The sequence below is a fragment of the Oncorhynchus keta genome, unplaced genomic scaffold, assembly GCF_023373465.1.
Source record: "Oncorhynchus keta strain PuntledgeMale-10-30-2019 unplaced genomic scaffold, Oket_V2 Un_contig_925_pilon_pilon, whole genome shotgun sequence".
Taxonomy (NCBI): Eukaryota; Metazoa; Chordata; class Actinopteri; order Salmoniformes; family Salmonidae; genus Oncorhynchus; species Oncorhynchus keta.
In genome coordinates this window covers 107,121-117,142 of record NW_026290455.1, presented here as the reverse complement: position 1 = coordinate 117,142, position 10,022 = coordinate 107,121, and the positions used below count along the sequence as shown (strand labels likewise).

The following is a 10,022-nucleotide window of genomic DNA, read 5'->3' as shown; positions in this document are numbered from 1 at the left end:
TCTCCTCGCCCCGACCTGGGCTTAACATCAGGGATTTCTGAATACACATCATAAAGGTAGAGTGAACCAAGAGTGCAACTCGTTTCCCTGTTGATGTTGAAGAAACCCAAAGTGTCCCTCCAAAAATTATACGTCACAGTGGCAGAATCACCTGAAAGATGCACGTCGCCATCTGCTGACTGGAGTCGCAGTTGAGAAAATACTTTCAGACAAAAAGCTGAAAAGCGACTGCCCCTAAAAATCAACGACTCCCTTTGAAAAGGGCTATGTGTCATCAGAAACATTTATCATTGTGTAAAAATGTACTACAAAGTGTAGCTAAATATAATATCTTTGGTCAGACCCCTCAGCAGGTGACGTCCAAGGACTTTATTTAAAAAATGGGGCAATATCAGGCCTGTCTGTTGTGGCCGCTATTTCACCCCATAATAGTCATCCCAAATGGGGCTGTGTATAACTACGTAAATGTCTCTCGGACAAGGTGACTTTCATCAATATACACTCTAAAAGGTAAAGGTTCCTGCAGTATCCTTTAGGGGTTCTTCAAATTGAAACTGTGGGGGAACCCCTAAAAGTTATTTGAAAAACCTTTTGTGAGAACATCTAAGTTCTTTGAAGAACCCCTTATCATGGTTCCTCAAAGAACCTTTTGGGGTTTATTTTTTAACTCCCTGTCCACCTTCCCTCCATTATAAAAACATATTATAATAATATTGACAATATTGACTTAAATAATTAATTGTTTATTTAGTGGCAACACAAATGTGAATTAATATTTACAAAACTATTTACCAAACAAAACACATTACAAAATTGCAACATTTCTGCAGACATGTCAGACCATAATAAATAATACATTTACCTCATATAGTGCTTTTCATGACATTTAAAAAATATATACAAATAATGATGTACAATAAAAACAACATACATTAAAAATGAATCATAGGTAAACTAACAACATTGTAGACTTGATGCTAAATACAGATTTTTCAGCTTTAGTGTGTATATCATATTCACTTAGTTATGTTAGGAAGTTTGCCATCTTTATGACCGGCCCTGGTAACTTCACCCAACTTCCATGTCACGGACATAAAGGCCACTCGGGTCCTCATTGAAGAGGTTGGGCAAGAGCAGGATCGCTGCTGTGGTCTCCAGTCCTAGTAAAGCATTTGATCTTACTACACTTGCTGAATTTATTACAAAATACATTTGAGAAAGGGAAGGAATAAGAGCAAATCCCTCTTGCAGCTGTCCTACAACATATCTGTACCTTTCTTGATCCCAATTGCATTGTGTCCATGTTCTGTCCTATAAGAATTTCAAAGGAAGACAAAATGTGTCAAAGAATAGTCTTACAAGCATAAAAATATATACAGTGGGGAGAACAAGTATTTGATACACTGCCGATTTTGCAGGTTTTCCTACTTACAAAGCATGTAGAGGTCTGTAATTTTTTATCATAGGTACACTTCAACTGTGAGAGACGGAATCTAAAACAAAAATCCCGATGTTTAAGTAAGTTGCTCTAGCAACTAGAAGTATTATGTTCAACAACTGACATTTTCAGATATTATTTTGACAAACACACTTTAGTGTTTACAATTCATTCCCTTTTGTCATAGATTTGGTGGGCACTGTCATCTGTGATATGACTGTCTTTAAGCAGGTACTGATGAAACTGTCACTTCATGTTTTTTTTCTTGAAGTCTACAAACGCTCTACATTTATTCACTTTGTGAGGGTTGGATCCTATATGCTACTTGTATTATTGTCCTGTAAATGGTTCAGTGCCTATAATTTAGTCTGTGTAGAATGGGGCATAAAGGAAATGACCTCTACTAATAAATGACTACTAGATTATAGTGAAAACAGCATACACATTTGGGTTGTGTATTCATTTGCCTATAACTAATCAGACTTCCATTATGTTTACATAAAAAAGAGAATACTTCAAAATGAGAAGATCCTGCCATGGAAAAGACGACTGGGTGGACATAAAGTGGAAAGGAGGGGAAATAACTCCCACCATGCAGCAGGACACCTTCAGCTGTGGGGTCTTTGTAATGTAGGTTTGATAGTTAGATTTTCAATAATGAATGGTTAGCTGTTATGTGACAATTAGGTCAAAACCTCTATTATATTGTTTTGGTGTAGATGGCCAAGGAAGTTGCACAGAACTTCCCCAACATCCCAAATTGATATGGAACCTTCAAAAAACACATGGAGCAACTGCAGAAATAAATGGCTGAGGATATACTAAAAATGTCTGGTATGTAATGACATTTAATTCAAAGTAAATGTAAATTCTTTATTTTTATGTAGTTGTGTGGGACAGCCATATGTTCAGTTCATGCCTATGATTTCAGAGTTCAACAAAGCCTGCTTCATGTGTGCCACTGATGAAGAACCTGGATGTGGCCCAGACTGACTGGGTTAGTAACTTTATTTAACATGTTTATAATCTTTTGACAACAGTGACGGCATGTAAGACAATTTATGATATAACACAATGGATGGCTAATTCATCATACTGCATTGATATTTGATATTACTTATAACGTGTTCCGCTTTGTTTTAGATTGAATGTTTTGCCTGCCAACGGGGGTTCCATGTGCTCTGCCTCGGAATGAAGACCAAAGAGTTCACCAGAGTAAAGAACACAAACTGGAAGTGCAGTCTTTGTTGTTGAAAATGTCTGCTCTACCCCATCCACACTGAAGAGGCTCTGACATGTACATCAGCCAGGGATAAAGAGGAAGTTAACACTGACATGTACATCAACCAGGGATAAAGAGGAAGTTAACACTGACATGTACATCAACCAGGGATAAAGAGGAAGTTAACACTGACATGTACATCAACCAGGGATAAAGAGGAAGTTAACACTGACATGTACATCAACCAGGGATAAAGAGGAAGTTAACACTGACATGTACATCAACCAGGGATAAAGAGGATGTGTACATCAACCAGGGATAAAGAGGAAGTTAACATGGTGATGTTTCATACTTATTTGAAGTTAAGGTGAAATGTTTCATACTTATTTGAAGTTAAGTGTCTGTTGACATGTTGGAAAAGATTAAAGGTCTACAATTTCTGTTTAATTTGTCAATGTTACATTTTTAATCATTGATTTTCTGGCCACCATTACTGTGGTTACATGTTCAGTATTTGTATTGGCCAGTAAACTCACTGCAGCCTACCTCACCAGCTAACTCTCCATCCATGTTCAGTATATGTATTGACCAGCCTACCTCACCAGCTAACTCTCCATCCCTGTTCAGTATATGTATTGACCAGCCTACCTCACCAGCTAACTCTCCATCCATGTTCATGTACCAGCCTCACCAGCTAACTCTCCATCCTGTTCAGTATATGTATTGACCAGCAGACCAGCTAACTTTCCATTCATGTTCAGTATATCAGCCTACCTCACCAGCTAACTCTCCATCCCTGTTCAGTATATGTATTGACCAGCCTACCTCACCAGCTAACTCTCCATCCATGTTCAGTATATGTATTGACCAGCCTACCTCACCAGCTAACTCTCCATCCCTGCTTCAGTATATGTATTGACCAGCATGACTCTCGCAAATGTATACTTGTTCAGTATATGTCCATGCCCTTTTCCTTTGTATTGACTGGTTGATATTAACTATAAAAGGAGATATTATCTGTCTCTCTCCTACAGGGAAAATAGTACTTAGAACTACCAATTAAATATGAAAGAAAAGGGTAAACACAACACTGGACTGAACCATCTAACTGTCAAACTAATATTAATGTGCAACAATATAGAAGAGACATGACTAGAGGTTATGCAATATGGGTGTATATCCACTGCACGCTTCTTAGGTGTGTAATTGACATAAACAAGGAGCTGTTGCAAATTTGAAACTATAAAACTATGAAAAATGTACGTTACACCTTGTGATTTTACACTACACAAACCAGACTGTGCAATATGGAAGGGTAGTCAGCAGACAATAGGTCACACGACCAAGGAGCTATTGAATTTTTTAAAAAAAATACAAAAATAATGTAAAACCATGTGAGATGAAATGGACAAACTAAAGGGTGTGCAATATAGAAGGGTAGTCAGTGGACATTCTGAACCTTGTTTGAAGTCATTAGGTCACATGACCAAGGAGCTATTGAAATTTTACATTTAGAAAAATGAATGTAAAACGATGTGAGATGAAAATGAACAAACTAAAGGGTGCACAATATAGTAGGGTAGTCTGTTGAAATTTGAATGTTTACGCTCCCTAACTAATTCAACAAGGAATATAAAATGTTGCTCACATTTCCACATGTTTATTAGCTTTGGAAAGAGAATTAATGTCCAAATCGTGAAAATAAGAACTGTGCAATGTTGTGCGCAATATTTCCAACATCATGACACTTATTTGGAGTCTGTGGCTCAAGTGGTTTGAAAGCTATTGAGGTTTGAAAGCGGGAATATCTGTCGAACTTCAAACTGTCTTTACCTCGGTCGTTACACTGGCAAACAAACTCGGTAGCACAGAGTTGATCATCCATATGACGTTGGGACATAGTGCATTGTGGGTAGTTTAGAAGATTTTCCGAAATAAGTTAATAAATATGTAATAACGCAAAAACATAACTGTTTGTTCTTATAGGTAACCATAAAGTGACTACAACTAGCTTACTAAGTCTTCAACCACACTGTATTGTTACACTGGTGAGTAAAAACTCATGCTTCCTACACTTTAACTTGTCTGAAGATATAATCTACATTTTACTCAACTGCGTTACCCACTCCAGTCAGCAGATGGCGGTCTGGGAATTTAAGGCGATGCTGTTGGTGTGACGTATAATGTAGTGGACGGAACGCTTCTTTCATCAGCTGCAACAGTTAGTCAGACACCTCGGTAGCTTGATAGACAAATAGCCGAACCAATAAAGCTCTTTAGACGCTTTCGTGTTTATTAGCCACTGTATTTTAAACTCACTACTCTTGTCTAGTTAGTTATCCGATTTAATTTCATATTTACGGTGTTGTTATTAGTCAGCTAGCGGGCTGGTTAAGTTAGCATTAGCCTAGCTAGCTAACATCTCTGACCATGAGTTCACTAAGCTGCTCTCCTCCTGATAAAGAAGAGGTGGTCTGCTGGACGGAGAAAGAAGCTCTGGTGAAAGAGGAGGAGGAAGTTACAATACAAAAACAAGTAGAGGGTGAGGCTGTTACGGTGAAAGAAGAAGAGAAAGACGTCTCAGTTAAAGAAGAGGAAGATACGTTCAGAGTGAAAGAGGAGGAGGATGTTACAGTAAAAGAAGAGGAGGAAGAGAAAGAGGAGGATGCGGTTTTTGGAGTGAAAGAGGAGGAGGAGGAGGTGACTGTCACATCCAAAAAGGAGGAGGAAGAAGACGAGGAAACTGGATATCTGTGCCCGGTTTCCCAAAAGCATATTCAGGCGTCCAATGGTTCTAACAATGAATTTAGCCGTAAGATGGTTTTGAGAAACCGGGCCCTGATTAACACTAGTAAGTACTGTCTTAAAAACAGAGGCACAAACTCTGCAGTTGTTGGACTGATGTTTGGTGTTAAAGGGGAAATCTGCAATGCTACATCCATTTTTTTACTTTAAAATTATTTATTTATAGTCATTGACTCTTGAAGAATATAACACATGCCTCAAGAGCTTAGTTCAACTATTGTACCCCATCAGGACCCTAATAATACAAAGACTGGCCATCCATGAGGTCAAAATTATAGTTTAATTTCGAGGCTATATAGTATATTCTAGAATTCATCCATGAGGTCATAATGATAGTTTAACCAGGTTTCTAGGATATATAGTATATTCTAGAATTCATCCATGAGGTCATAATGATAGTTTAACCAGGTTTCTAGGATATATAGTATATTCTAGAATGACCAGTGTAGATTTCCTGTGGAGGTCAAATTGTTAGAGCTGTTGATAAGTTATTGTATAATATTCAGCCAGTTTATTTTCATGCCATTACATCAATATAGTCTAACCAGAAGAGAAAAGACTCAAACCGAACCACCTACTCCTGGAGGCCTTTGTAAATTCTGACATTGCCGGTAATAGGCAACACAAGTAGTCGGCAACCTACATTTGGAGTGCAAATTTATCTGACCATTTCTACCAATCTGCGTGCCAGTTATGGTTTTCATATGCCATTTTCGTTGAACAGTTTCGTTTAATTTATAATAGTATCTCAAAATCATAGAATGTGTATTAATCACAGACAATCTAAATTAAAATTATAAGTAACTTTTATTGCCATTGCCAACTATGTAAAAACAAATAGTCTACATAAAGCCACCAAAATAAAATCATTGCAAATAAATATACTATAAATCACATGGCCTGTCTACAATGAACTTGAAACATTGTATAAAATATTCTGGGCACTCAGTTTCCCGTGCCAGTGAGTTCTGGACAGACACAGTTGTCGGCTATTTGTGAAAGGGGCAAAGAAGTAATCAGGTATTTTATGACATTTCCACTGGATCAGAGCATTACATTTTTCCCTTTCATGCCGAGTGGTTATCGAAAGGGCGAGAGCTGGAAATATTTTTCAAATACTTTGAGGAACTATTGTCATTTGCAATTGATTTTGATTAGACTTTGTTTACTTGCTGTTTGAGGTGAAGATACATTTGCTTTGAGAAGCTCCACAACTCATTAGTGGTGGTGCGTTAAGACAATCAGAAATACTATCAGACATCCCCAAATGGGCACATTTATAGGCCTACATTTGTGTGCAGGCCAGGTAGACTCGTCCTACTTCTATCTGCCTAATTAGGTGTGTCCTTACTCAACATTGACAGGAGTGTTTCAAACGAAAGACAATGAATAAATTGACAAAACTGACTCATCTTGCGGGGTCAGGTCTGGGTGGTCTGCCATGGGCCTTTTCATTTAGTATCCGTTTGCGTCGGCATGGGGAATGATTGTATTTCCCCATGGTATGTTGAGTAAGTAGAGGGAACATTAGTTATAGTCATAACGTTAAGCTTGTCATGTGAGGAACTTAAATACTGGATCTTGCTGTCGGACAGTTTTTTGTATTCAGATCTCTGAAATGCTCTCTAACTACGTAACATTTAGTGTCTCCTTATATTACGCTGGGAAAACAGTTTTCATTGGCACAGATCCTAAATAATTTCAGAGTTTGCTAAATCCAATGATTCTAACCGAGAGTCACCTTAACTTTATTGTCAACACCCAAATCAATACTGTCATTAATGTGGTTCTTCAATAATTACACATCATTCTTAATACTGTAGCTGATTAGTTACAGTCACATGTTCATCTATCATCAGCTGATCCAGGAAATCATTTTCTGAATGACAGTCAAATGACAAACATCACAACAACAAGCAAAGTGCTTCTTCATTCATTACTCTGGTAAAGACAGTCATGCCGTGCTCCACGTTGGATCCAACATCCCTAACAAATTCATGTTTATAATGTGTTATTGTCTACTTGATTTACAGTAGGGTCTCGTTAGTGTGTTTGGACACAGAGTTTCTTACCTGTTAATGTGTAGAGAACTGTTCCTTGATGCTTAGTGCAACACATAGAGCTATTTTCCTATATTTGTTGTTAGGTGAAGTTAATGGGTCCTACAGTAGGTCTATGTTATTGTTATGGGTCCTAGAGTACACTATGTGTGTCATGCAACAACAACCAAAGTGCTTCTTCATTCATTACATAGGTCTATGTAATTGTTAGCAGAAGTTATGGGCCAATTTGGCAAACAGTGTATATACCCTCATTGTCAGGCTGATGGAAAAGCCAAAGAGCATTTTACTGGTTGATTTGCGATGACGACACAAACATTATATTAAGCAGGACGTTCAAACGAGCCTTACAATTATAATCCAAAGTAGTGTGAAATGCTCTCATAAGCAACCTGGAAATGGAGGTTACTCCCCTGAGTTTTCCCCCATTCACATTCAGAATACTGAAAAACTAAAATCTTTGCTCACCTTTTTTGCTCCTGGCAGATATAGTACATCCATAACTAGTGGTTTCCTCATTACCAGATATACTACATCCATAACTAGTGGTTTCCTCATTAGGGGGATGAGTTTCTACCACCAAATTGCATGTGCATCGCCCTCGTGCCACAATTTTAGCAAACACAGAAAGGTGCCTATGTTGGAGACAAAGTCGTCTGGCACACTTCTTAGGATTTCAACAACTTTAATAACTAATTTCTAGCCTACAATCATTGATGTTACTACTAATGTGAAAACAAGACAAAATAGGACTATTCTTGCTCATTTTAAGACAATTGTCAAAAAGGCATTACATTCATTACAGACAGCAATTGTTGTACAACATCATGGCTACGCTGTTGGCATCACCTTTTACAGTGGATTACCGCTGTTGTGGGCCTTTAATCATCTGTCTGACTTTGTTGTTCACACAGGAGAGAGACGGGACTATCGTGGATCCTCTGGGGAGCCTCAACAACCTCATGATGCTGACAAGGCAGAGAAGAGTCTCTCCACATTAGAACACCCCAAGAAACACCTGCAGAGATCCACAGGGAAGAGAACTCTCTGCTGCTCTGACTGTGGGAAGAGATTCACCTCATCAGGCATTACAATTCATCAGCGAACACACACAGGGGAGAAATCTTATAGCTGTGATCAATGTGGGAAGAGTTTTACTACATCTGGATCTCTGACTTTACACCAGAGAACACACACAGGAGATAAATCCTATAGCTGTGATGAATGTGGGAAGAGTTTTGCCCAATCTGGAGCGCTGACAGTGTACACAGAGAATACACACAGGAGAGAAACCTTATAGCTGTGGTCAATGTGGGAAGAGTTTTCGTCAATCTGGAGATCTGAGAGTGCACCAGAGAACACACACAGGAGAGAGAGACCTTATAGCTGTGATCAATGTGGGAAGAGTTTTTCCCAATCTGGAGCGCTGACAGTGCACCAGAGAATACACACAGGAGAGAAACCTTATAGCTGTAGTCAATGTGGGAACAGTTTTGCTGCATCAAGAACTCTGACTCAACACCAGAGAATACACACAGGAGAGAAACCTTATAGCTGTGACAGTCATGTGGGAAGAGTTTTACTCAATCTGGCCCTGATATCACACCAGAGAACACACACAGGAGAGAAACCTATAGCTGTGATCAGTGTGCCAAGAGATACTTTGATAAAAGATCTCTGATCAAACATCAGAAAATACATACATGAATGAGTTGTTTCATGATATCAATGAAAAATGTCACAATGTAGAATGTTTTAACATTGTAGTAGGAGTATTTTAATGATGTCACAATGTAGAAAATCGTTTACCCACAAAATGTTTGTCCTCTGTTCTATTGATTTCAACATGATACACATTTAAGATTTAGAACATCAGAAAATACAAATGAATGAGTTACCTTCATGATATCAATGGAAAAAATGTCACAATAGTGTCTAGAATGTTTTAACATTGTAGTGGAAGGATTTTAATGATGTCACAAGGTAGAACCCTAAATGTTTCTCCTCTGTTCTATTGATTTCAACATGATATGGATATTATTGGGGAGCCAGGCTCTGAAATGGAAGAGTATTATTTAACAAAACATTGATTAACAAAAAAATTGTTTTGTTACTATTTATGTGATTTAACAAAAAGTGACCCACGTGAATCAAAGTGAAACACTTCAAAATGTAGCTAGCTGTTTTCTACAAATTGTCCTCCAACCAGGGATGTACACATTACTCCCAGATTCCGTGTGGTTTTTGAGCTGTTAGTTTTAACAGGACCTGCAACCTCATCTCCCCTCCCTCGCTCAATTGATGTCAACGTGATATTGATGAGTGATGACAAATAAGTGCTGTTCCATTGTTTAGCGACCCCTAAATTTAAATGCAACAATCAAAAATGTAGCTGATTGTCTTCTGCAGGTTGTCCTCTAACCAGTGAGGTAAAATGTATCTCCCATCTCCATGTGTTTTTTGTTTTGTGTTACTTTCTAGAGCAGGTTCAACCTGA

At 38.2% G+C, this 10,022-nt stretch overlaps 1 protein-coding gene across 1 annotated transcript; it reads left to right on the top strand.

Moving 5' to 3' along the window:
* Positions 1-4,850: 4,850 nt before the first annotated feature.
* LOC127927064 (zinc finger protein 3-like) lies at positions 4,851-10,022 on the top strand. The gene is made up of 3 exons (XM_052512707.1): positions 4,851-5,511; positions 8,440-8,788; positions 10,007-10,022. The coding sequence occupies exons 1-3, from the start codon at positions 5,091-5,093 to the stop codon at positions 10,020-10,022; spliced, it is 786 nt and encodes a 261-aa protein (XP_052368667.1). The 5' UTR covers positions 4,851-5,090.

Coding starts and splice junctions, on each gene's coding strand:
- LOC127927064 (XM_052512707.1), top strand. CDS start 5,091: ATGAGTTCACTAAGCTGCTCTCCTCCTGATAAAGAAGAGGTGGTCTGC. Junction 5,512..8,439: donor CCGGGCCCTGATTAACACTA/GTAAGTACTGTC, acceptor TTGTTCACACAG/GAGAGAGACGGGACTATCGT.